Source organism: Carassius auratus, chromosome 1, assembly GCF_003368295.1.
Source record: "Carassius auratus strain Wakin chromosome 1, ASM336829v1, whole genome shotgun sequence".
In the NCBI taxonomy this organism is placed as follows: Eukaryota; Metazoa; Chordata; class Actinopteri; order Cypriniformes; family Cyprinidae; genus Carassius; species Carassius auratus.
The window spans coordinates 8,611,079-8,638,657 of record NC_039243.1 but is presented as its reverse complement, the minus strand read 5'-3'; the positions used below and the strand labels follow the sequence as shown (position 1 = coordinate 8,638,657).

Here is a 27,579-nt window from a genome sequence, read left to right as displayed (position 1 = left end):
AACTGCAGGGGGTCCAGTAAGGGTCCAGTGATGTCTTTCAGATAAAGCAGAACCAGCCACAGGTCTGTTGTTGTTTAGTCCTGTTATCTTGGGTTTCTTTGGAACAGGGATGATGGTTGAGCGTTAAAAACAGGAAGGCACTTCTCACAACTCCAGAGATATGTTGAAGATCTGTGAAAAGATGGGGGCCAGCTGGTCAGCACAGGTTTTCAGACAGGCTGGTGTAACGCCATCTGGGCCTGGTGCTTTTCTTCCTCTTGAAGACCTGGCGTACATCATCTTACAGATTTGAAGAGCAGGAGGTGCCTTAGTGCAGGGGGATGGTGTCTTGTTGTTAGTGATGGCTCTCAGTCCTCTCCACACTGAAGTTGAGTCATTGGAAGTAAACTGGTCTTCCAACTTTTTTAGCCGCTCTAATCTCTTTGTTCAGTGTGTTCCTGGCCTGATTGTACAAAACTCTGTCCCAATTTCTGTAGGCATCCTCTTTGGCCTGACAAAGATGTCTGAGTTTTGCTGTAAACCATGGCTTATCATTGTTGAATGTTAAATAACTCCTGGTAGGAATGCATATATCCTCACAGAAACTAATATAGGATGTTACGGTCTCTGTGAGTTCGTCCAGATTGGTGGTAGCAGCTTCAAAAGCACTCCAATCAGTGATGTCAAAACAAGATTGTAAATCCTGCTCTGTTTCGCTGGTCCATCTCTTCACAGTCCTTACTACAGGTTTAGCAGTTTTAAGTTTTTGCTTGTAGGTCGGTATAAGATGAAACAAACAGTGATCAGACAGGCCCAAAGCTGCTCGTGGAACAGGGTGATATGCATCCTTTATTGTGGTGTAACAAGTGATCCAATATGTTACGGTCTCTGTTTTTTCCAGGACTCTTTGATGAAAAGATGTTCAAAATAACATTTATTTGAAATGTAAACATTTTGGATCATTTTAAAAGTCTTTACTGTCATTTTTCATCAATTTTATGCTTCCTTGCTGAATGAAAATATGAATCTTAGTGACCCCACATTTCAATGGTAGGGCATCAGTTATTGTATTTCTGGGAATCAAACCTAGTACCTGAACATCACTGACACCAAGTTTTACAGTTTGAGCTACAGGAATATATCATTAGCTGTTAAAATGCTCCATCTTTATGTCAAACAAGGATGAGAAATTCAGGACAAACAGAGCTGAACTTGTGATGTGAAACACTTTATTTTCTTGTAAACACACAACCTTTCAAAACAGTTCCAGACAAGAAGACAGAACAAGGAAAAGGGGTCAAATAAGACATTTCCAGAAGTTCTGACTGAAAGCAGCAAGATAAAGCTCAATTCATCTCTGGGTAACTATTTTTTTGTGGTTCATGTGTTTTAAAGAGTTAGAAAACAGTGCTGCCAAATGTTATTGCTCTAGAAACTTCAAATCCCGATGTGACCGGGAATGTGACTGTAATAATAGTACAATTACAGTTTTGGGAGCCTTTGGTACTAAAGCTCCATTTATACTACACAAAAACATATCAATGGTCCTTCAGCTGCTTTACACAAAATGTAACTTCTTATTTTTCCTTTAGATTTTGTGATGAAATGTGACCAAGTAGCAGAGTTTACAGAGATTCACCCAGATCTCTATCCTCTCTCTGCTTTAAACGTCTAGAAACATTTAAAGTGAAAGTCAATCAACTAAATGACATTCCACACTCATGTTTCAGAGTTTACAAAAGCACTGCAAGACAATCACAGGTGTGTCAGAGCATCAGGAATGCCAGATTCCTGCTTAGTAATGCAACTACATTCAGACCATGGTCATGTGATACTCGTGCAATATTCAGTTCATAGGCTGCATTCACAGGCAGTGTGGAATGTGACAGTCCAGATTCACACAGAATTCCAAACGGAATGTTCCTGGGCTGAGAGTTCCATGTGAGGGGGCGTGTCTTTGAAGCTGTGTGTTCCAGTGGGTGTGGTCTAAGGGCGTGGCTCAGGCCTGCAGGTACTCCGGCTGTACCCGTGCCACCTTGCGAAACTCTTTAGCATGTGTGCGTGGACACTGCATCTCACACCAGCTGATGGGTACCATCTGAGCCCCTGCTCGAAGAGATTTCAGACCGTAATGAACAATTTTGGGTGAAACTTACAACTCCTCTACATCTAGGAAGACCTGAGAGTTTCTTCATCCCAACAGATTTGGAGAAATGTATCATTGCAATCACTTTGCATTGCATCTGCAACGAATGGGTGCCATCAGAATAAGAGTCCAAACTGCTGATAAAAAGTAATCAGGCCATCAATTAAGGTCTGGTGTAAAGCTGCGAGTGTGTAATCATTAAGATGTTTTTAACTTCAAACCATTGCTTCTGGCTAAAATCGAGTCCTCTATATATATATTACTGTTTCTACAGTGAAAAAGTAGTTTCGGCTGAATCAGGAGAGAAATATACACAGATCAAGCACTGATTACAAGCCTTAACAGTTCTAAACAAATACGCCAGTGGATTTTGTGAGAGTACAACTGGGGATGAACCTTTTCACTGGAGGGAGACTTACACTTTTGGCCAGAAGTTACAGTTTTAAATTAAAAAGTCTTAATGAATTTGATTCTTATAAACAAACAGCTTTTCACTTTACAAGACATTAACTGATGGACTGGAGTGGTGTGGATTATTGGGATGTTTTTATCAGCGGTTTGGACTCTCATTCTGATGGCACCCATTCACTGGTGAGCAAATGATGCAATGCTACATTTCTCCAAATCTGTTCGTATGAAGAAACAAACTCATCTTGGATTTCCTAAGAGTGAGTACATTTTCACAAACTTTCATTTTTGGATGAACTATATTTTAAAGTGCAGTGCTATGTGAGCATGTCCTCACCGGCCTCGCTGTGGGCCACGACGACACCCAGCTCGTTCTCTGCCGTGGTCAGCAGGTAGTTCGACTGCACATCGCCCAAAGAGATCTGACAGCCAAGGTCAAGGGTCATAAGCAACATATCCATGAATACAGGAAAACCACTTTACATTTAGTATAAAGGGATACAACTTTTGCAAGGACAATGTCGCCTGGCCTGAAGCTTTTGTGCGTCTCCACCTGTAAAGAGCAATTCAACACCACATTTTAACCCTCCGATACTTTCTGAAAAATTGCCATACATATAAGATTTTTGTGAATATTTGTGAATATTTTAAATTACATAAAACTTATTTAGTAACCATAAAATATGAAATTCTATTTGGGATTTTAGGAAACAGAGAAGTCATTTAGATCATATTTATGTAAAGTTTGCATGAGCTAATATGAAACTTTAAACATTATTACAGTAAATAAAAATAAAAAATTTAAGCTTAGAAAATATATATCTGGACATTTATGCATTATACAATAATATATTGAAAAATGTTGGTATACGTGTATTTTTTTAAATCATTACTGTTAGGGTCTTTCACATTAATTTTTTATATACTTTAAAACAAAATGAAAATGATAAAAGAAAAAAAAAACATTAATAATTTCCGATGAACTTACCTTATCTTTTTCTGTCGCTCTCACATCTTCTCTTCTGGAGAAATCAAACCAAACGAAGTTTAGCAAATATTTGCCTATTTTCTATTACCGATAATAATTTGCCCAACAGAACCAGCTTGTAAAACCTGAATGAAACTTACTTTATTTAATACATATGATGGGTATGAAAAAAAAAGAAGGCTTGATTGATGAATAATACATCCATACCTGATAGTGCCTCTAAACCGGTCTTTCAGTGGTGTGGAACCCACATATAAGATGTGGACTTTAGCAAACCGTGGGTTGATACTGGTCACCTGCAAAGGAATTAATCCCACATTTAATACAGAAACACTGTAACATAAACAAATGAGATCAGGCCTGATATGACCACTAGACACCAGTGATGTGATGATGTGTACAGTGCTCTCACCTTACAGGTGACGATGGCACCCACGTCAGGCAGAAGTTGTGTTTCTGTCTCCCTCACGACTGAAATCACCGGGAGCTGTAAAGGATGGAATACAGTTTGACCACTGGATTATCAAGATGCTTGAGCGTATAAGTCTCACAAATGAACAAAATGGCTATGTTCAAACCAAAATATCCCTAAAAGTGACTGAAGAACGGACCTCCTCTCCCTCATTCTTTCTCAGCACGTATCCGGCGAGCGAAGCGAAGATGTAGCCGTGCCGCAGATAGGTGCCGGTGCCAGGGATACAGTCCTCCGTGCTGCAGAGCCTTTCACCTGCAGGGACAACAGCCTGCCTCGTCATAAAAACACACGAATCATCTACAGCACTTCTAACAGAAGACAATCGCAAGCGTAAAAAAAACCCTCAACAGTTTAACCACAAGACTCAATATTTCACCTGTTACTCCAATATGCAATGTGTTTAGTAGATTTATATCCACCATGGAATAAAAATATAATAAAGATAAGAGTTTTTCTCTCTCATCTGAGTTCACATCACACAATTTTGACTTGAATTCTGAGTTTGCGTTTCACTCATTTTGGTTGTTTGTTTTTGCTCCAACAGCCAGAGAATAAAACATTTAAATGTAACGATTTTTTTAATCTCAAAATTCAGATTATTTTTTTTTTACATTGCACAAGTCGGAAAACTGCTAGAGAAAAAAAAATAGTATTGTGCGATGCGAGCTCACTGTAATAAAATGTTTTTTCTATTAGTGTTGTCAAATCGATTAACCGCATCCAAAAAAATACATGTTGCATTTATATAGTTTAACCTATATGTGTGTACGGTGTGTATATATGTATATGTATATATATATATATATATATATATATATATATATATATATATATGATTATCTAATAAATTATGTAATTTTTTATGTTATGCGTTTAATCGATTTGACAGCACTAGTATTCATACATTATATAAAATGATTACGTCATATGAACAACATCGTTAAACCACTAAGAAACCGCTAAATGAGGGTCTTTTCTCAAATAAATTAAATATTCAGTTCTGTACAGTAATTAATAAATTAAAATACATTAAGACAATTGTGAGCTTTACATTTCTACTTCAACCCCGTTCCTTACACGTGCCCCATTTATTTTTATTGCAAGCAAATAAATATATATATATTTTTTCCCCTCTGCAGCAGTTTTGAGGGCAGGTGCGCGTGACAGGCGCGCTCGCGCCCCGGGGGTGGGCAGGGCTCGCCAAACGAGTCTTTAAACCCTACAAACACCTCCAGAACTACACGCGTTTATAGCATATCAGATATACGATATTACAGCGAGCTAGTCAATCATCATCAGCTGTTTCTGTCTGAAATCGAACATGTTTATGTCATTAAAGCAGCGCTGCAGATGATTCAGCCCTACAGCACGTGAAGGCTCCAGATGAATCAAACTGCGCAGAACTTTTTACTAACCACATCAAAGTTAAAACAAATATCAGTCTGTGTACAAGCAAATAATACATAACCAAACCCTAAAGCGATTATGTTGATAAATGCTAAAGGAAGCTAAGAAAGCATGTTTATAAGAGCAACCAACCTGGAACACACAGCTTCATGGGCGACATGTTTTCAAGAAGCAGTAGTCGCGTTTTGATTGGCTATTAGTCAGCGGAGAACTCGCGCTCTGATTGGTCACTTCATCAACAGGCGGTTCGTGTAAACCGCCATATTTGTTGTGGCTGTTAATGTAAATATACATTATATGACAAATGTCAAGTTTTTTGGAACTTAAAAAAATATTATTTTGTTATTAATTATATTGATAATTACAACTTTATTATTTATATAAAGTCAGTATTCACGAATAAAAATCGTACAGAAGGCAAAACAGAAGGATACATGACACAATTTAAATATATCTCTATTTTTTTATTATTATTATCTATTGTGATAGATATGTTGGAATTTTTATCACCAGACAGAAAAAAATATGTATTCAAAGCAGGCCATTATTTCTGCTTAAGTAAGCCAACATTTATTAGGTATTGCACAACTCACAAACATGTAAATATAACCAGATGTTTCAGTCAAGCAAAATAATTTTAATATTTGCTGAACAAACAAAAAGTAGAAGAACAGACAATATGATCTAATTTCTTAATATTAGGGCAAAATATTCAATTATTTCATTACTGGTGAATGTTTGCAGCTAAAATGGGTCAAAATTCATAGAACATGACACTAATTACAGCACGTCTTTAACATACAGTGATATTTACCACATAAAAAGTGACAAAAAATGAGGTCACAGGAATATAATCTGCTGTTAATCACCAACCAAACTCATGTCTCGACTCTAGATGTGGGTGAATCCTAAAAACAAACTGAAATGCAGATCTTGTGGGTTGTGTCAAGAACATTTCTGTGGGTGTTCAGAGATATAGAGCAGCAGTACAAAGCATGAATCACACAAAAGATCGGGAAATGCACCACTTCTGCAGCCCACCCGCTGATTAATATACGCTGTTGCCTGGCAACAGTTATCAAAGCGATGCCATCACAGACAAACACGTGTGCCATCGTTAGAAATGTGCAGTCATGGATTTTCAGTGCAGAGACTATATAAAGCTAAAATTCCTCCTTGTGGCTCAGTTTCACTGCATTTACACACACACACACACAAGCAGTTACATTGGAATTGTACTGAGAGCATTTGGAAATAAATGACTGGTCAGTGATTTGGTTCTAGGCTCACGGTAAAACACTGCTTGCATTTATTGAGGAGGATTGCGTGAAGTTATAATCTACTTCTTGGCTTTGCCCTGAGCAGCGACGGCCTCCATGGCTTTGCGGACCGTCTCTTCATCCCCCAGGAACTGCATGGGCTTCACGGGCTTCAGGTTCTTGTCCAGCTCGTAAAGGATGGGGATTCCTGTGGGCAGATTCAGCTCCATAATTGCCTCCTCTGACATACCTGGAGGAAACACACAGATTATAATCTGCACAATCAAATAGATGGCCATTTAAAACTTGAGGATGGATGCCAGGGTGTTGTTATGCTTTAGCTAAAATATTCTAAAATATTGTTACCCTTAATCTGGATATTAGGAGCCAGTGTGATTAATGCATCATGTAGGGCCCTATGAGTTCTGTTGATGTTGAAAACAAGGACAGAATTGTGAAATACAGTCATAAAAATAGGAATTTTTAGAATAGAATTATTATCACAATTCTTGATAATAAAATCGCATTAAATCATAAATTAAAAAAAAACACACACAGAATATGTGTGAAAAACCACATTATAGGGCCCTACTTTTCATTAAAAATATATATTTTTTAATGTTTAATGAATTTAACTGATTATACATGCTTTTGGATTATTAAAACTGATTTAAACAGAAATGTAAAAAAATTGTGAAAAAGAAAAAAAAAAAAGATCCCTAAAATTTGTGTTAATAATGTATGCTAAATTGTATTTTTTGAATAATCTTTCTTAAGGGCCCTTAAAATTTAATTCAGGTTAAACATTTAATAAATTGTTCAATTATATAAGTTTCGAGATTTTAATTAATTAGACATTATTTTTTTATAAAATTTAATCAAACTATTAAAACAAAATCCAGATGAAGAAAAATATTTTAAAGAAAAATAAGTTTTATAAATTGGGGTAAATTGTAATCATTTAATGGAGTTATATTATTTAGACATGCATTTTGATAACTTAAATGAAATTTAACCATTAAAATAAAAAAAATGATTAATTTTTTTTTTTTTAATAAAACAGATTTCAAAGGGCCCTATGCATTAGCCCAGACTCCTCTTGGTCTCATTCAGGGTGTTTTCTGGGTGTATGTATTGTCTGGTGTAATATCAGGGCATGATCTTCAGGGTGTTTGAGACAGTTTCTCACCCTCCAGGTGTTTGACGATCCCTCTCAGACTGTTGCCGTGAGCAGCGATGAGGACCCTCTTGCCCTCCTTGATCTGAGGAACGATTTCCTCGTTCCAGAAGGGCAGCGCTCGAGCGATGGTGTCCTTCAGGCTCTCACACGAGGGCAGCTGGTCCTCCGTCAGGTCACCGTAGCGGCGGTCCTGCAGTGACATCACATTCAGTGTCACATGATCCTTCAGGAATCAATCTAACATATTGAACTGACATGTTTCTGGAGGTGGTCAGTGTGCGGCTCACCTTGCTGATGGCGGTGTAGAAGTCGTGCTCGGGGTCCATGGGTGGAGGTGGGATGTCGTAGGAGCGTCTCCAGATCTTCACCTGCGCCTCGCCGTGTTTGGCCGCCGTCTCGGCTTTGTTGAGGCCTGTCAGGCCGCCGTAGTGGCGCTCGTTCAGACGCCAGGTGCGATGCACGGGGAGCCACATCTGATCGATGCTGTCCAGCACCAGCCACAGGGTCCTGATGGCACGCTTCAGCACAGACGTGTAGCAGATGTCAAACTCATACCCCGCATCTGGAAGAGAGAGAACACCAGAGGTGCATCCTTCTGCATATAGCGCATGCGTCAAATCATAAATCAATAATTTTATTCAGCAAAGATGCATTACATTTATCAAAAGTGACAGTGAAGACAGTTACAAAACATTAAAAAACAAAAACAATTTTAAATGCGGTTCTCTGTTATTTAACAGATGAGAAAATAATATTTAAATTAGTTAAAATGTTATTTTTCTTTTTACAATCAAGTCTGATCACCTCGATAATGGCCATTTTAGTCAATGTTAAATCAAAAAGCAGATTATTATATTTGTAATGTAAATCCACTACCAAAGAAGAAATGAGGAGCTGCAAATTAATGAGAAAACAATAGTTATAGGACTGGATGGAAGTGCAATAATACATTTCAACAGGATATATTATTATAAATTAACTATTATAAATTATTACAAATATTATTATAATTAAGTAATATATATTAATTATTGCTAAAGTTGCATAGAAATAAAAATTAATGGAATTCATTTTTATTTTCATGATTTTAAAAGTGTTAAACATCTCTTTTTGGTGTTCTACTCCTTTGAGATAATATAGTCGAAGTTATACTATCAAAAAGCAGTTATAAAAATATAATAAAAGTCTATCAATTACTGAACTCAACACAAAATCAATAAAAATCATATGTCAGATTACAAATACTCAATATCAATGTGCTATCTTTAATCACAACGACTTAAATTGTGGGTGGATTGTCATTTATTCATTCGGACTCCAAATAATCACCAAGTAATGAAAGAGCGTGAGTAGATGAGTTTAATAAGCGGACACCGGATCACCTCTCAGGGCCTGGCCGCCTCTCTTGGCCTCCTCGGCTCCGGTGTCACTCAGATCGGCGTCGAACCAGCCGCAGAAGCGGTTCTCCTGGTTCCAGCAGCTCTCTCCGTGGCGGATCAGCACCAGCTTATACGCGGCCATGACGCGCGGTCTGGACGCAGCGGGAATGTTCGCGAGTAACGGAATGTTAACGGAGGAGATGCTGAAGAGAGATGCTGATGACGGCGCGAACGGAGCGAGTGTTTGGAGGTCGTTATGCGCGAGGAGGACAGAACGCTTCCTGATGCGCGCGACCCAACAGGGGACGAGCACGCGCGTCCGCGACGTCACTTTACGACCTTGAGTATCTGTTTATATATTTCATTATAATGATTTATTATATATTAACGTCTTTGTACTGTCAATAGTTTAAAGGAGGAATTTAAACTATTTACAGTTTTACAGTTGTAAAACTGTAATAATTAAACATTTTAACGGTTTACATGAAACATGATTTGTTAAAATATAATGATATTATTATTGTGTTCCATAACTAATGAATGATCTCACCCCGAAACATAGGTTGTTTTTCATTATATATGATTTTTTAAATAATAATAATAGATAATTTAATAGATTTCAAGTTTCTCTATAGAAGCATACTGTTGGAAGTAATATTTATTTATTTATTGCTTTATTTGGTTCATCATCTTAAACCAGGCATAAAAAAACGTATTTATAGTATAGATAATATTGATACACATACACATTTACATACAACCATATATTAATTTAAATTAATAAAAAAAGAAAACACCAGGCATAACTATACACTAAATAAATAACTAATGAAATATAATTGGTAAAATAAAAATAAAAATAAATAAATACATAAAAAAATAAATGTTTCCTTTATTCCTTCATTTAAATCATTTTTATTATCTAATTATTTTAATAAATGTATCTATTTAATATAATCACATTTTTGTTATTTATTTTTAAAAAATATGTATATGTAAAAGAGAAATGTGCAATTTTATTAAATTTGATGCTGATGGAAAATAAAATTATTTATCATTTAAAAACAAAAACCAAAACATTAACAATAAACCACAGTCTGTGTTTGAAAGGCTTTATTCGAAGGCCTACATACAGATTATTTGAGAGATGTGTACATGAAGGTTATAAATATATGAACAAAGGTATAATATCATAATAATAGTACATATAATATTTTTGACAAATGATTGATTCTATATATTGCATGGTATTTAACGTCTGTGATGTATTTTGATTGGCCGTCGTCTTCGCAGCCGTGTTGGTCTTCTCCTGCGGTATTCGTGCAGCTGCTCCCGGTACTCACGGTGGTGCATGGACACGTAACCGCAGGGATCACACAGATCCTGAGACAGAGAGACACCTGACTGAGATGCTGCAACATGCTGTGGTTAAGGCAGTCAGATATGTGACCCTGGAGCACAACACTTAAGAAGGTTTTGTGGTCCAGGGTCACGTATGGTGTTGTACTGTACCGGGTAAGAGGCATGGAAGAGTTTGTAACCCCCCAGCAGCAGGTAGAGCTCAGGATACAGCAGGCTTGGATACACATTCACTCGTCTGTCCAGCCTCCTCAGATACTGACACCTGTTGAGCAGGTAAGAAGAGTGTGTGTCATCATAGATACACTCAGTGTGCGTGTGTGTGTGTGTGTGTGTGTGTGTGGAGAGTGTGTCTCACAGATGTGGGCCTCTTTCCGATGAGAACTCGCAGTGGAAGACGATCAGTTTCCGTGGCGACGATCCTCTCTCCTCCGGGATTGAGTCGGATGGATGAGGCGCCCGCTGCCCCCTTTTCCTCCAGGAAGAGGTGTTTCCTGTGGAGCAGGGGGAGAGTTCAGCTCCTGCCGAGGCCTGACGCACCGCCTGCTGGATCTGAGACTCACTGTACAGATTCACGGCTCCCTGAAGGAGTTAAAGGTTGAGATATGAAGACCAAATAACCTGCTGATCAATTCAGTGTGACATTAATATATAAAAATATTAAGTTTGGAGTAAAATTGTGATACTTTTATTGAGTGAGGATGCATTAAATGGATCAAAAGTGACAGTAAATACATTTATAAAGTTGCAAAAGATTTCTATTTCAAATAAATCCTTTTTATTTAAGCTTTCTATTTATCAAAGAATACTGAAAAACATATGATGGTTTCCACAAAAATATTGATTTCAACATTATTGATAATAAATATTTCTTGAGGAGTAAATCATCATATTAGAATGATTTCTGAAGATCATGTGACACTGAAGACTGGAGGAATGATGCTGAAAATACAGCTGCACATCACAGGAATAATTTACAGTTTACAGTATATACTTATAGAAACCAGTTGTTTTAAATCATTATTGAAATTTTTTCTGTATTTTTGATCAAATAAATGCATCATAAATATACTGTTCACAGTATGCATACTATAAATATGCTATTCTGTCACAGACTCACTCGATGTTTTGGATTTTGAAAATATATTTTTAGGAAAAGTTGAGACTGGGCATTGGATTGATTAGATCATTAATGGAGAGATATTCATCATGAACACCTCATTACATTAAAACACACAAGTACCCTAATGTGTCCTCCTTGGTACTCGTACGGGTAACGACAGTCAACGATGAGGAAATCCTGGACTGCAGGACCAAACTGACCTCTGATCAGAGATGCCACCTTCAGATCGGAGCAGACAATATTTTAGCGTTCAAATAAACCCATAAAACTTATGTTTCCATCACAGCTATTTTGAGATTAAAAGGATATTACAATGAGAAAGAGAAAAGAAAATCCCATTATTATCAGAGCGTCTGGATCTACTCCAGCTCTGGAAATGTTACTCACGGTGTGAGCGCTGACACAGTGGAGCTCCTGATGACCACCCCTCTCAACAGGAAGCAGGTGTTGCTATGGAGATAACAGAACCCAGAGTGAAAATGTACGTTCAGACCTTCATCAGCTTTTAATCTCTTTAGATAAAAACATCTACTAAATGTAAATATTAATCTAAAACATAATCCAACTCAAATAAGAATTCTACTTTTAAGCAATGAACAACTGACACTAGCATTCAACATTTTGAAATTTTTTTAAATTTATTTTTTTAAGTCTCTTCTGGACACAAAGGCTACATTTATTAGATTAAAAATACACTAATATTGTGAAAAAATTATTACAATGTAAAAGAGCAGATTTCTATTTGAAGTTATTGTGAAATGTAATTTTGCATCATTAATCCAGTCTCCAGTGTCACATGATCCTTCAGAAATCATTCTACGCTTAGATCATTTCCTCATTGATAAACCTTATGAAATATGTCATATAGTTTAATATTGCTTTTGCAGAACTAACCTTACTGAAGTCTCCTATGAGTGTGAGGTCACTGACGGCGTCCTGAGTGACGTGTGTGGGCGGGGCTTCCCGCCGTGACCTCAGCTGTCCGAGCCTCACAGCCGCCTGCAGACGAGCAGAGAGAGGAGAACTAATAACACAAGCATCTTTCAGCTCAGGTGCTAAACCTCTGATAGCGCATGATCTCCTCCTCACCGCTAGGTCGACCTCAGCCGTCTCTGGAGGGCGACTGTCGTCCTCTTCTGGGTCACTGCGGTACTGTCTCCATTCTGCCTCGGTCTCATCTGCAGCCGGGAATCTGCTGGACAGACGCACGCGCAGTCGCTTCTGCGGGACAAATCACGAGGTCATCACTTTGAATGGATGTGCAATGAAACACACCCTTTATGAGCTTGACCCAGTTTATAAAACAGTACAGTGCAGACCATTTCAACACAGAGACCCAAACAGACAGACAAAACCAGATGTCTACCAAAACTACAAACCAGTTATGATTATACATTAAAAACATGACAATAAATTCCAGTTTGCAATATCAAGCAGCATAACAGAATGTTGTGTTCAAATGAAATAACTGGAATAATTGTGACACCGAGAGTTTCACTCATTTAAGGCTGGATGATTAGGTGCATATTAAATTTAAATGTATATTTCAAATGACATTCAGGTTACATACGTAATAATATGTCAATGAGTCTATAAATAAGCGTTACTGACAACGGCTCGCTCGTTCTCCTTATTGGTAGGAGAATCACGACGGTTCCTCCACAGACTCCTGGGCTGGACGTAAAAAGTGCAGAAAAGATCATCAGATACATTATGAGAGTTGTAAATGGGTTAAAGTGTCATGAAAATAATGTCAAAATAAATATCATGTGCTAATATCATGTTCCTTTTTATTTGCAGTGTTTGGTTACTGTATCCTACCGTGTTTGAAGAGGAGTCAGGAGACAGGCTTCTGCCGAAACAAACACAGCACATATGACGGCTTGTTCTCTAATGCTGTGGCTCTAGAAAAGAATCCCCCTCTAAATCTTTTTTAACGTAGATGTTATAAGTTGCTCTGGGTAAACACAGCAAGGGGGGTGAGTCTTTTCTTTACAAACTGTAACTGTGAAACCGGTTTATTACAAGTAATTAAAACAACTTGAAAAATAAACATTTGAGTGAGTTACCAGGGCAACATTTGTCATTTGGCTTACCTTGATGTGCTGAAGTAACTAAAACTGAAATAAAAATTACTAAAAACTATAAAGACATATAAAAAAAATTACAAAAACAATAAATTTCTAAAACTATAAATTGAAATGAAAACAGAAAATATATAAAATAAAAACAAATTCAAAATAATAATAAAAAACAAGGATAGTTTCTTGATAGTATAGTAACACTGCTGTCATCAACACAGATTATTAATGAAATACATTATTAAATGAGGTCATGTGTGTTTATTTTACCTTGCTCGTCTTCTTCTCACTGCAGAAACTAGAAGAAAATTCACAGTAAATTGCACTATATTTCATAACTGTGTATGAACGGTTCTGAATAGTGAAGGACAAAATTTAATCAAGCAATTTTCCTGGTTTCTTATTCTTATAATTAATGAATATATAAAGAATACAGTATATGCATTTTGCATCTTAAGCAGAAACATTTGAGGAGAGGTGACTACCTGCAGGATTAAAAAAAAAAAGATCAAACAGAGTCTTCAAATATAAGACAATACTAATCTAAATGTGCAAACACAAGGAGCTGGAACAGCTTGAGGTTGAAGCGTCCTCAGAGGAGAGTTAATTAAGTGTGTGTGTGCGCGTGTGTGCGTGTGTGTGCGCGTGTGTGCGTGTGTGTGTGTGTGTGTGTGTGTGTGTGTGTGTGTGTGTTTGTGTGTGTGTGTGTGAGAGAGAAGCTCTTGTCCAGACCTGTCGGCGTCTCTCTCTCCCTGGAGAGGGTGTTGAGCGGTGGGCCGATGCATTCAGGCGTCAAAACAAGCTTCCTCCAGGGGGGCGGGCTCTTAAGACTTAAACATAATGTGCATCAAATAGAAGTTATAACATACAACTAATCGTTTTTAAAACAATTCCCAGATAAAATGGGTGTCATGACCCAGTAAAAAAAGCAAACAATAAATTAAATAAATTAAATATGCATTAAAACTGACAACTGACAGTTTATATTAAACCACTTTAATGATCACTTTAAATATTATTGAGGGTACGTTTAGAAATCATGGCATTTCTGTATAACAAAATGTTTTACACTTTCTTTGTGTTCTGTTTTATTGATATTGTTCTAGATTAATATGAACAGTATGATAAATAATTAATAATAGCTATAGTAAATATTCACAACAAATATCAATATATATATATATATATATATATATATATATATATATATATATATATATATATATATATATATATATATATATAGATAGATATTAAAAATGCACGTTTAATATCACTTTAATTACCTTAAAATAATATTACAAAAGAAATGAATGTAAAAAGTAAAAGGTTTGAGTTGTCTCACCCATCCTGACACTGGAGGTTCTGCAGGCTGAAGGAGAGCTCACTGACCGGAGAAGAGTGAGAGTCTGGGGCTGTCAGATCACAATCTGCCTCCTCATCAGCAGCCATTGATCAGTGCTGCACACTCTCCTGCTGCACTGAAGACTCAAGTCAAATATCATATGAGCTGTGCCTCATCATCATGTGAAAGTCTCATCGCATCTCCTCTCCTTGGAAACTCGTGTTGCTACAACAGGCTTCACGTGCGGCGCGGTGCGCGTCGCGTCGCTCCCTCGAGCCGCTCTGACATCATCCTCACACACGAACAGAGCCATCTGGTGAATCGCTTCAGAAAGTTGAAGCTGTATATATGTGTGATGATTAACTTCACTGATTTACAGAAACTGCCTTATTGAGTGGAACAGAAACGGTGTTTCTTTAAGAAACAGTTCACAGTCGTCTCCTCAATCCCATGATGTTTTAATTGTGTATGACAAGTTCTTTCATGAAACACAAAAATTAGTTTGCTGAATATATGCATAAAAATTATGTATTTAATGATAATCCCTATCCACTTCAATAATATAGAACAAGCAGCCTGTGTTCAGATACATTTGCATGTAGCTTTTATTATGCAGCTTTTATGCAAAATGTCACAGCAGCCTTAAACTGAGCCATTGTTTATGTAGCATTTATAGCTTTTCACTTTTCCTTAGTCATAATTAAATATTTGTAAAAAGTCATATAAAAATGTTTTTCTGAATAATAATTTCTGCACTATTGTTGCCGACTCTATGCATTAACTCCAGGGATGTTGTGCTTTATCCATAGACTGCATAAAAGCATAGACAGTAAAAGTATAAAAGGCTTTATCACATGTTCGAAGTGGGTGGTGTAATTCTAACCAATCGGCGTGAACATATAGAAAAACAAGAGCGTTCTGAAGCGCTGATTGGTCAGTGGCATTGCGATGACGCATTAGCCCCGCCTCTATCAGGAAGCGGCTGTCATGTGACTTGTTTGTTGGCGATCTGCTGTACGGAACCGCATAATTTCATTACAGACAAACTAGCGCTTGTCCCGGGTAATTCCCCCTCTCCCCCTTCTCCGCCATGGACGAGACGAGCCCGCTAGTCTCTCCGCTTCGCGATTCCAACGAGTTCACCTACGGTCCCGCCGAGCCGACGAGTCCCCGGGGCGGATTTGGAGGGACGCCGGGCTCCGTGGTGCGTCTCCCGGCGGGGAGTCCCGGACGCAGCCGCGAGCGACAGCCGCTCCTGGACCGAGACCGAGGAGCGTCGGCCCGCGACCCGCACAGGAACGAGTTCCCGGAGGATCCGGAGTTCAGAGAGATCATCCGGAAGGCGGAGCGGGCCATCGATGAGGGCATCTACCCCGAGCGCATCTACCAGGGCTCCAGCGGCAGCTACTTCGTCAAAGACACCGGAGGGGTAAGAGGTCATCATGTCTTGATTTGTGCCCCGTTACATAAGCGCAGTTTTCAGTGCAGTCACCTCTTCAGAGCTGATCGTGTTGTGTGTGTCTGAATCAGTGTAACAGTGTGTCATCAGGTCAGGCCTCGAGTCATGCAAACCAGACATCTGTGTCTCTAGCCTACAGTTCAAGTTGAGTTTGTCACGACAGTTGTGTTTCTTCATCTGCAGGCACTTTTATGTGTTTTTGTAATATGAATGTGAAAGTGAAACTGTCTTGGAAACTTTGGTTAATTGTTTAGCATTTCTATTGCACCCTTGTTCTGGACCCAGATGTGTAATTTAAAATGATGAATGAATAAGACCAGGTTAAACCAAGGTCAAATTCACCTTTAGGGGTGTTGGACACATTGCTGTGTCACTGCACAGGACAGCAGTATTATCAGGCCCGTAGTTCAAAATCAAGATCACTGGTGTTTGATCGATAGACAAAAGCATTAGCTGCTCTTTCTTCTTGAAGCTCTGTTTAGTGAAACAACATTATCATGCAGAGATAGAGATCATATCAGTACACACTCAGTTACCCAGCAGAACTGCACTTCTGCTTTTATATAAAACCTTAATACAAGGTAATAACTCTCATAAAAATCAACTTTACAATAAGGTTCATTTGTTAACAATAGTTAACTACCTTAGTTAACAAGAACTAACGCTGAAAAGCATTCATTCACATTTTGATTTAGCTATAACCTTTTTTATGTGCTTCTGTCATTTTGTTAGCTTTTTTACTATTATTTCTGTTTAGCTTTTTCCCCAGATTTAGCTGTAGTAATTTTAGTGCTTAACCTAAGTTTATGAGGCACCATTTAAATTTTTCTTAAAGTGTTTCATCTAATATTTAATATTTTTTTCAGGTTTGTTTCAGTAAACGAAAATTATGTTTTATAGTTGTAGTTAACAATATCAACATTGGAATCCCGTGTGGGTCGTTTTTTTAATGCCATCATCATTGATCATTAAACCGCTTACTTGCAATACTTTATTTTTGTGAGAATACAGAAGCGTTCAGGGTTGTTTAGTAAGCGTGGTCATTTCATCAGTGCATACTCAGTTCCTCTCTTCTTTAAATAAAAACTGTGGAGTTACCATGATTCATCTAAATCTGCAGCATGACTTCTAGCTGTGGAGAGGGTTAGACATTGGGCTTGCTTTCATTCAGCCACAGAATCACAAAACGCCATAACTCTCGGCTTTACACCTGGTTTGTAGTCTGACTCCCTTCATTCGGAAAGATCTCAAAGGTTAAAATGGGTTTTATTGATTATATTTATCAGAAAGCGAAGGGTTGTTCAATGTGTGAGAGGAAGTTTGTAATGACTGATAATAATCCTGAAAGGAATAAACAGACTCTTCCAGTTTTACAACATCAAAATGAAGAGGAACTAGATGTTTTTGTGGGAGTTCCCAGTGTTGTTACTCCTCCATCAAATCACATTCTTCTGTACAAGTTTAATTTTGGTCTAGTTTAAAGTTTTGAGTCTTTCATTTGAAATTGACAATCGAAGTTGCAAAGTGACCAAAAATAACAATTTCTATCTGCACACAAGCTGGAAACAAACCCATTTTTAATTTATAATGTAATCCTGGGGAATTTGACAAGAAGTGAGCTTCTGGCTAGTCATATAGGACATGATTATTAGTTGTTTTAGTTAGTCTGATCAGAGTTGACTGAATTAAGCTACATACTCCGGCCTGCAGGAGGCAGAACTGAGGTGATCTGATACCTGTCGGTGTTTCGTTTTCTTCTGAGATGTTCCTCATGTCTTTGATCTTCAGCGGTGAAGGGCTCGTGTTCGTCCTCTCAGTAGTGAACGTGCTGGAAGCTTCATCTGCTCACTAGTGAGGCAGCTCACATGAGTCACAGGGCACATGACCACATGTATGGTCAGTTTCTCATTCACATCAAATCAAATCACAGATGAGTCACGGAGGCCACATGAAGTCTTTGTTAAAAGTCACTCTTAGTTGGGAAATCAGTGTTTAAAAATAAGGTTAAATCTGCAACCATTGTGAAACTTGCATTTCTGGGTTCAATAAGATTTTAAAATGTTTTCTAAAGACGTCACTTATGCTCACTTAAGCTGCATTTATTTTATTAAAAAATGCAATATTCTGGAATATTATTACTATTTAAAATTACTGTTTTCTATGTGAATGTATTTTAAAATGTAGTTTATTCCTGTGATGCGCAGCTGTATTTCCAGCATCATTATTCCAGTCTTCAGTGTCACATGATCTTCAGAAATCATTCTGGTATGATGATTTGCTGCTCAGGAAACATTTCGGATTATTATCAATGCTGAAAACGGTCATCCTGCTTCATATTTTTGTGGAAACTGGGATTAATACAATTTTTTTCCAGGATTCTTTGATGAATAGAAAGTTTAAATCTTTCATTGCATCATAAAATGACACTTTTGATCACTTTAATGCATCCCTGTTTATTTTTTTTATTGTCCTTTTGGTTGTTGCAGCATGTTAAACTAGGATATGAAAATATGTTTAACCTCAACATAATTACACATAACCTTGGTTATGAATGTGATTTTAGTCTAATATGTGAGATGTAAAGTGTACGGGAGCATTGGTTTTACTGTCACGTTAAAGAGTAACGTGTGAAAGGCTCAGTTTGAGCAGACGTTTGCTCTGAACCGCACACATCGCTTCAGGAAACCTGACCTGAAATGTCCTCTCTCTTCTCCAACAGAAGATCATCGGCGTCTTCAAACCAAAGAACGAGGAACCATACGGACAGCTGAACCCCAAATGGACCAAATGGCTTCAGAAGCTCTGCTGTCCGTGTTGTTTCGGCCGGGACTGTCTGGTCCTGAATCAGGGCTATCTGTCAGAGGCCGGCGCCAGTTTAGTGGACCAGAAACTAGATCTCAACATCGTGCCACGCACCAAGGTATGAGAACGACTCCCACAGTTGTGCATCTTCAGCGAAACCAAAAGCGAGGTGAATGAGGACATGAGAAAGTAGGGTGATAGTCGTGATGGTTTGGTGTTTGTTAGTCAACCTCTTTCATTTCCTGTTGTTAGCACGCATGAAAACACACTAGTCAACCGCACAGCTAAACGTAACGGCTCACTCTCCAACTACTTCTCTGTTGCTGACTCTTGACAGAGGAGACCGATGTGTGCTGTATAAAGCCTTCTCTGTGCTCTCTTTCTCTCAGGTGGTGTATTTAGCAAGCGATACGTTTAATTACAGCGCCATCGACCGAGTGAAGGCTCGAGGAAAGAGGTTAGCGCTAGAAAAAATGCCCAAGGTGGGCCAACGGTTCCACCGGATTGGCCTGCCACCCAAGGTGAGTTTATGACAGCGCCACCTATCTGCCTGGAGGAAGATGGTTTTTTTTTGTTTTTTTTTAAGATGTTCCATGTTTATAAAGTATTATTTTGATATTGAGATATACATATATGTTAGACCTGCCATCAGCTCTGACATTGTTGAGCGATATTTTATGCTACTGCAAGCTCTTAAACAACTTATCAAGGCTAATTTGATCATGCCATTCGCAATTGACTCATTGACTGTTCAAAAGATTATTGTACATTTATTTTGGTACAAATCAAGGTTTGTAATGTAATCAATTCTTAAAAGAAAGCTGATGAAAATCGTGTCCATTGGTTGTTTGTAGGTGGGCTCATTCCAGCTTTTCGTAGAGGGGTATAAAGATGCAGATTTCTGGCTGCGCAAGTTTGAGGCAGAGCCTTTACCAGAAAACACTAATCGCCAACTCCAGCTCCAGTTTGAGAGACTGGTGGTGCTGGATTACATCATCAGAAACACAGGTAACCACGATAACCAACAGAATTAAGGTCAAACGAAATGACCAAAAACACATTTTAATCACATATTGCCTTTATTTTGTTGTATGGCTCTGTAGATCGAGGAAATGACAACTGGCTCCTCAAATATGACTGTCCGATGGATACATCAAGCAACAGGGTGAGTGACCAAGTACCTTTTTGGGAGACCTTTGTCCCCTTTTTGTGTTTTTATGTTCATGTTTGAGTTTATCGAATGCTTTTCTCATGCAGGACAGTGATTGGGTGGTTGTGAAGGACCCCATCATTAAACTGGCAGCCATTGACAACGGTCTGGCCTTCCCTCTCAAACACCCAGATTCATGGAGAGCCTGTAAGCCAATCATCATCTACCTCTCAAACACATGACCAACTACTGGCCAATCAGATCGCAGTATGCTCGATTAGTGTTATATACAAAGTTGTCACTGAAACCATGTATTCTGAGGTGTTGGGTTTCATCTGATGGTGGTTTTCGCACAGTCAATTCACTCGTTTTGTTGAATGCATTTCCTGTAGACCCATTTTACTGGGCTTGGCTGCAGCAAGCGAAGGTTCCATTTTCTCTAGAGATCCATGATTTAGTTCTGCCCAAATTATCCGACCCGAACTTCATCAAAGACCTCGAAGAAGATCTATATGAGCTTTTTAAGGTGAGTCACATGGACTGCTTTGAAAATCAATTAATTCAGCTGGGCACTCGCCGACATGTTTGACTTTGTATTGATGTTAACACTGACAGAAAGACCCGGGTTTCGACAGAGGACAGTTCAAGAAGCAGGTGTCAGTAATGAGGGGTCAGGTGAGTCATATCTAATAATAATAACTAGATTGTTTTATATTTTACAAGTGTATGGGAAAATGTACTTCTCAAAGTAATTAAAGTGATTTTAAGGAATATAATACAATGAAGATATTTTAAGACGCTAAGATTAATGTATACACTTTACAAACTCTGTTGTGCAAAACCTTATTTCACTAATAAAAAAAAATTGTTTTACTGTAAATTAAGTTAATTACATTTTAATAGGTTCATTCAAATGTTACAATTTTATGAATTAATTTCAGTAGACACCTTTTTGATAACACATCCTTCCCCATCAATGGTATAAAAGTATATTGTAATGATATCAATATCGAATGACATGGGGGAAAAAAATATCGTCTCATCGCTCTCAGCCCTATTAATTAGCCATAATACATGATTTAAACATTGAAAATGCCCTCAGAGGGGAAAGGGTTCACATGAACTCTAATATGTCTCCTAGTTGATACAAACACTATTCATCTTATTTTTCCAAAAATTAACAGTTATTGAGGACCATTTCCCACAATGCATTTCTTGACACTAATTAATTAATCTCCCAGAGCATCTCTTGTTCATGATCTCTTTTTTTCACACGTGATGTGAAAGGAGGCCTACTAGAGCAGGGCAGCTGAATGAAAACCACGTTATGATCTTACATGATGTGTTGTCCTGCGTTGCTGTAGATCCTGAACCTGATTCAGGCGCTGAGGGAAGGGAAGAGCCCGCTGCAGCTGGTGCAGATGCCGTCGGTGACCGTGGAGACCGCGCGAGCGCCGCAGAGAGCCAGCAGCGAGTCCTACACACAGAGCTTCCAGAGCAGAAGACCCTTCTTCACCCGTTGGTGATGTGGGCTAATGCGTGTGTACAGCCCGATTACAGTTACGGTTTTCGGTGGGATTTGGGGAACAACCAGAGTAGGAATAACTGATGAGAAACACGTAGTTCTGAAGGAACACATTGCCTTGTTTACTGTTACACTGTATGAACACACGAAGCCGCGCTCGGAATTACTTGCATGTTAAAAACACGATGAAGGAGAAACTTTCTGCTGTAGTAAAACCTCAATGCTTGACGGCTACTTCCCGGCACTGGAACTGCATAATTCGTGAGAGTTTTCTTCTCATCCCTACTTTATTTTTTTTTATTAGCTTTATATTTTTCTCTATTTTGATGCCTGCATGTCTGGCGTTCATACCCTGGAGGCGGAGTCACCTCAGCGCTCCACCGAGCGCGTGCACACACACTGGAACGTTCCATTCTCGCAGTGACATTCTTTTTTTGTTCGTTATTTGATTTAATTTGAAAATATGAAAGTTATTGTAATTTTTTTCAACAATGTATTCACAGGTGTCAACAAAACTGACCTTAAAAGGTGAGAATGGACTGTATCATTTGTATGTAATGTATTTAATGTAAGATTATATAATCATGCGGTACTCAATAAAAGAAAAGACTCGAGGTTGATTTCCAAACCAGTTTAATTGGAAGTTCCAGTTTAATGGCGAGGAGAAAAACAACTCTGGTTCTTATGCATGTAGTAGTAGTGTTCATTGACTTCGGCTACATGTGTTCATCTATATTGCTTGTAACTGTCTGTCTGAGTGACAGAAGAAGACATTAAATAATCGACACTTATAGTGTCCAGCATACATCTACAGGAGATAGTACTTATGCAGCATTTACATATTACCACAAGCTATGTGTATTTAAAACAACACTAATGATTTGAAGAGAACTGCAGTAAATACAAATACATTATTTTATAATGTTAGTTATTGATCATTAAACATTACTGGAAGGCAGAATGCTTCCTGAAGATGAGGAATATTGAGAAACTAGTGTTTTGAAACCAAATACAAGGACAAATCATTAAATAACTCTTCAGCTCCTTACACATATATATATATAGTGCTGAAAGGTGCTCTGGAAGCGTCAATGAGACTTCAATCAATGCATTTAAAGGAACAGATCACCACCCAAAAAAGAGAATCTTGTCATTTTCTCACCCACATGTTGTTCCAAACCACTATGATTTTCTCTTTTCAGTAAAAATAACTACAAAACTGCTTTGGGGGTGATTTTATGTCCTTTTATGCTTACATACCTCAATTCACTCATAGACACTTAAGTACAGCTACTTGCATGAAAAGTGATTATCATTACTGAAATACATTTTTTTTTTTTAGCACAAATGCTTTTCCAATATGAATATTGTATCATTATTGCATTGAAAGTAATGTTTTGTTTATTTGTTTTATGAGAAACTGTGCTAAGGTAGCCTTCATTTGCTTTATAAAAAAAATGTAATCTCATTGCTTAAGCCTTTATGGTTGCTTACAGGTTTTGTGAGATACACGCCCCAAAAAATGATTGGTATTGTCATTGTAGTAAATAGCAGCAAGAACATCTCCTTTTGTGTTCTGACATGCGAGTGAGTAAATTAAGACACAACTGTCATTTTTGGGTGTACTATCCTTCTAATAGTGTTTGACTGTTATTGTGCGATCAGGTCTGAGGATGTCAGAATGGCACAAACCCGTAAACAGTGTTAATGTATAAAAGGAGTGTAATCCTGCGGGATTATCGCTGATGTCCCGTCCTGGCCACCGCAGGTGCTGTAGTGTTGATTGTTGCTGGATTAAGACGAGTGTTTGATTGAGGCGGTGGCTTCAAGTAAATCTATGGTGACAGCGAGTCTCTCAGGCAGTAATCTGATTGGATGCCGCTCTGCTGCCTCAGTGTCGGATCCGGTGCAGGTATCGCTCCGGGTCCTTCTCCTGAACGGCGTTCCAGCTCCATCTGGGGCCACCCGAGGGCCCCTGAGTCTCTTCCTCTGGGGGCAGGAAGTCAGCTTGGTCACATGATCCAGCCTCAAAAGAGCTCTGCCCCCCACAGGCTCCCAAAGCAGATGTATCGTCATCTTCATCGTTGTCTTTATCTTCATCTCCAGTTATGACTTCAGACGTCTGTCCCAGTGAGCCCTCGTTGATTCTTATGGGTGATTGAATAATAATAATGCATGCATTTATTAGATGTGATTCACTACAGTATTCTTCTCACTCATAGTCTGATGTTCACAGGTGTGTGTGTGTGTGTGTGTGTGTGAGAGAGAGAGACCTGAGCCTAAGTTTGTTGTTTGTTTACAGGGTCTTAATCATAGGGTTGTGGCTGATTTCGTGACCTAAATTTGTTCAGATTAGCATGTTTCCAATAACTCTCTCTCTCTCTCTCACACACATACACACACACACACACACACACACACACACACAGAGCTGGTGAAGGTGGTGTGTTGCTGGCATGTGCATCAGAATAGACACTAGTGAATTTGCTAGCGTTAATTAAATAAGAAAACGTATAAATTCGCATTTAAACCAAAAATCTAAAGGAATAATTTTTTTTGAATAAAAAATAAATACTTATGTTTTGTGTGCAAAAGGTTAATTATATATATTTATTTTAGTTCAAAAATATGGTAATTACTAGAATATAATAAAATACTGTATTATATTATTAAACAATACTGCAATACAATGACTTGCAGACAAATACCACCATTATGTATGAATATTTTGCCAATAAATAATATACCTTTTTTTTTTTTTTTTTTTTTTGCAGTGCAAGTAATGAGAATGAGGTCTGTTTCCCAACAATATATACATGCACACATTAATATATATATAGTTACAATGTTTTTTATTTTTATTTTATGGTTTTTTTGTGTGTTTGTGCAAATCTGCTTTATGTATTAATGTCTTTTCTTATTATTAAAGGTTTTGTCATTTTGGGGTATAATGTGACCTGGACATAATCATGACATGTCTTGGGAGAAATATATAAATATTACAATGATGTTGGTTAGATTTTAAGTAACAGTTTTAAACACCTTTTATTTTGTACATTTCAGTTTGAGTCTGTACATCAAATTCATTTCAGAGCTGCAGACTGAATTCATTACCAAAGTTTAATACTTGCATCTAGTTCGCTAAAATACAGTTTAAACACCTTAATGAGTACTGTATGTTACCATAATTGTTCCTCATCTTGAAATAACTAATTATAATCTCTCTTTCTCACCTGAGATGGCCGAACGCTCGCACCCATCTTGTTCCTGTGTCTTTATGGGACTCCACCCTGAGGCCACTTCGGTTTCTCGCTCGGACCCGGAGTCCCACCAGCGCCTGGGCCAAACCCGTCTCCACCTCCGCATTCGCTCCGTCCTCGTCCTCTTCCTCCCCGTCTGCTCCGTCCTCTCCGCCCGCTGCTCTCCGGTTCCCCCACACCATCCGGGCTCTCTGCTCGGGGTCTGGGTCCCCCGCCGCCTGGAAGAGCCGTCTGAGCTGCCTCAGGTTTACTCCCTGAAAGATGTTGGCGGTGCCAGACTTGCGTTTCCGACGCTCGGAAGTCGTCGGGCGTGAAAACGTGGGCTGGGACGGGCCTGCGAGAACAGAGGCGGAGGCCACGTCATCCATCTGCAGAGACAGAGATGAGGGACATACAGTTTTGTACAACTCCTGAGAAGACGGCAAGCAATTTTGTATAAACTAGTTTTGCACATGGTAGCAAAGATGTTACGAATTTTTAAGCAAATATCTTTCCCATGCTAAAGAAGGAACTTCTAGAAAAGTATATATATATATATATATATATATATATATATATATATACACACATACACATACACTTTTCTAGCAGTTCCTATATATATTAATTACACATTTATTAAGACTTTATACTATTATACTTTATTTACTTGTGTCTATAGATTTACATTACAATATACATAAGGCTGTTCATTGCCCCAAATGTCCATTTCAGTAGCACTGACAACAAAAATTTAAACCAACAAATTTAAAAGTTTTATTCCTATCTATATTGTTAAGCTTTTAACAGAGGGGTTTGTTCATACATCACACTTCTCATTTTATTCCTAAAAACAATGTTTTTTTTTCTGGGTGTTAACAATTTACTTATTTTGATAAAAAGAAAAACCTTTAACTCTAACATTTAAAGAAAACAAGTATTTTGAACCCATCTTTATCAAGTGTTTATCCATTTCTAATTTAATATCTAATTGGCATCTTTAAACAAAACGTATCAGAAAACATGTTATACAACACAATTGTTTTAATGTATTGAGATTAATCAAGCTCCGGCGTCTTGCCTTAAGTTGGTACGTCAGTGGAAAAAGAGTATTTAAAAAGCCCAGCAGCTTGAGACATTAGCCTACTGACCTGACCTGAGCCGTCACCAGTTACATCAACCTATGCAGGGAAAAACTATATGATGCTTTTAAGCACCCTAAAAACTGGCAATCATTGCTAAAAACATCTGACGTATGGAGATGCTTATGTTGTTTGCAAAATATTTAATCAAGTCAGAATGTAAGGATAATTTTGAATGGAAAACTTAAATGTAGAAAATTGTATTTTTGGTCATATTATGTTGAAGTTTCGACATCTGCTAGAACACCTAACGATAGTACTGAGTGGCTGTGTCCAGAACAGAATACCGTGTACACTTCAGACTATGATGCACAATGCAGCGATAAACACACAGATTGCCAGTTCCGTTAAACTGAGCCTGAGTAAGCTATTTACATAAACAAGCATTGCTCAGAGATAAACAGGAATGTCTAGTTAACTTGCTATCATCTGATCTCAGCAGAAACAGAATGACCAAGGGCGCACTGGCGTTTTGATGACGCGTATTGTGCGTAATAAACGATCGTATTACGTCACTCGGCGTCAAATATAAAAGAATGTAAACTTAATTAAAAAGCTGTCAGGAGTTTTTTTTAGCTAAATATCATTACATATACTTTTGGTGTCGAATCTAAAACGTAAAAAATAAATAATAGACGGGATTTCGTCATCTGGTTTGCGGCACTTTGAGTCACGTGACGACACGAGAGCGACGGACGAACATCCGCAGTGACAGACAGATCAGATACATGCACTCGAATTACAGCAAATAACAAAGGATAAAAAGCATATATTCAAGAATAAATGCTCGGTAATGAGTGACGAGTGAAGGATCACAAAGACAAAACAGTCGTTGCGCGTTGGTCGTATTTCAAGCTGGGAATTCGGTTCCGCTTTGGTACGCTCTAGGGAAAAAAATAATGAAATATATATCATCGACAGACTAATGCAGACATCTACTCACCTTTTCTTTGTGAACTAGTGTCTTTGTATCGTTTGCATGTTAGATGTTTGTTATCGCAGTAGGGAGAGCAGCAGAAGAGTATGGTAAACAGCCTAGCTGCTCTTCTCCGTCTGTGTACAGCGAGCGCAACGGACAGAGAAGTTTATCACTTCATACTCGTCACATACTGTACCGCTCTGACCAATGAGAA

General features: G+C 38.1%; 5 protein-coding genes across 5 annotated transcripts; 1 reads left to right on the top strand and 4 right to left on the bottom strand.

Moving 5' to 3' along the window:
* Nucleotides 1-1,191: 1,191 nt before the first annotated feature.
* exosc1 (exosome component 1) lies at nucleotides 1,192-5,591 on the bottom strand. Its single transcript, XM_026223751.1, has 8 exons — nucleotides 5,536-5,591; nucleotides 4,133-4,248; nucleotides 3,934-4,008; nucleotides 3,729-3,817; nucleotides 3,522-3,555; nucleotides 3,036-3,086; nucleotides 2,871-2,955; nucleotides 1,192-2,085 (listed from the first exon to the last, which is right to left on the bottom strand). The coding sequence occupies exons 1-8, from the start codon at nucleotides 5,561-5,563 to the stop codon at nucleotides 1,979-1,981; spliced, it is 585 nt and encodes a 194-aa protein (XP_026079536.1). The 5' UTR covers nucleotides 5,564-5,591; the 3' UTR covers nucleotides 1,192-1,978.
* A 366-nt stretch (nucleotides 5,592-5,957) lies between these two features.
* Nucleotides 5,958-9,526, bottom strand: pgam1b (phosphoglycerate mutase 1b). The gene is made up of 4 exons (XM_026223632.1): nucleotides 9,225-9,526; nucleotides 8,130-8,404; nucleotides 7,852-8,032; nucleotides 5,958-6,912 (listed from the first exon to the last, which is right to left on the bottom strand). The coding sequence occupies exons 1-4, from the start codon at nucleotides 9,361-9,363 to the stop codon at nucleotides 6,743-6,745; spliced, it is 765 nt and encodes a 254-aa protein (XP_026079417.1). The 5' UTR covers nucleotides 9,364-9,526; the 3' UTR covers nucleotides 5,958-6,742.
* An 800-nt stretch (nucleotides 9,527-10,326) lies between these two features.
* cdc25d (cell division cycle 25 homolog d) lies at nucleotides 10,327-15,634 on the bottom strand. The gene is made up of 12 exons (XM_026223411.1): nucleotides 15,130-15,634; nucleotides 14,517-14,614; nucleotides 14,055-14,082; nucleotides 13,525-13,555; nucleotides 13,315-13,377; nucleotides 12,793-12,924; nucleotides 12,598-12,702; nucleotides 12,091-12,153; nucleotides 11,824-11,922; nucleotides 10,939-11,162; nucleotides 10,734-10,845; nucleotides 10,327-10,604 (listed from the first exon to the last, which is right to left on the bottom strand). The coding sequence occupies exons 1-12, from the start codon at nucleotides 15,234-15,236 to the stop codon at nucleotides 10,473-10,475; spliced, it is 1,194 nt and encodes a 397-aa protein (XP_026079196.1). The 5' UTR covers nucleotides 15,237-15,634; the 3' UTR covers nucleotides 10,327-10,472.
* A 111-nt stretch (nucleotides 15,635-15,745) lies between these two features.
* On the top strand, nucleotides 15,746-22,679 carry LOC113056509 (phosphatidylinositol 4-kinase type 2-alpha-like). Its single transcript, XM_026223316.1, has 9 exons — nucleotides 15,746-16,558; nucleotides 19,308-19,508; nucleotides 19,780-19,911; nucleotides 20,245-20,398; nucleotides 20,494-20,555; nucleotides 20,648-20,747; nucleotides 20,933-21,066; nucleotides 21,156-21,215; nucleotides 21,905-22,679. The coding sequence occupies exons 1-9, from the start codon at nucleotides 16,220-16,222 to the stop codon at nucleotides 22,064-22,066; spliced, it is 1,344 nt and encodes a 447-aa protein (XP_026079101.1). The 5' UTR covers nucleotides 15,746-16,219; the 3' UTR covers nucleotides 22,067-22,679.
* A 2-nt stretch (nucleotides 22,680-22,681) lies between these two features.
* Nucleotides 22,682-27,547, bottom strand: avpi1 (arginine vasopressin induced 1). Its single transcript, XM_026223516.1, has 3 exons — nucleotides 27,390-27,547; nucleotides 25,299-25,693; nucleotides 22,682-24,212 (listed from the first exon to the last, which is right to left on the bottom strand). The coding sequence occupies exons 2-3, from the start codon at nucleotides 25,691-25,693 to the stop codon at nucleotides 23,957-23,959; spliced, it is 651 nt and encodes a 216-aa protein (XP_026079301.1). The 5' UTR covers nucleotides 27,390-27,547; the 3' UTR covers nucleotides 22,682-23,956.
* Between the last annotated feature and the right edge of the window lie 32 nt (nucleotides 27,548-27,579).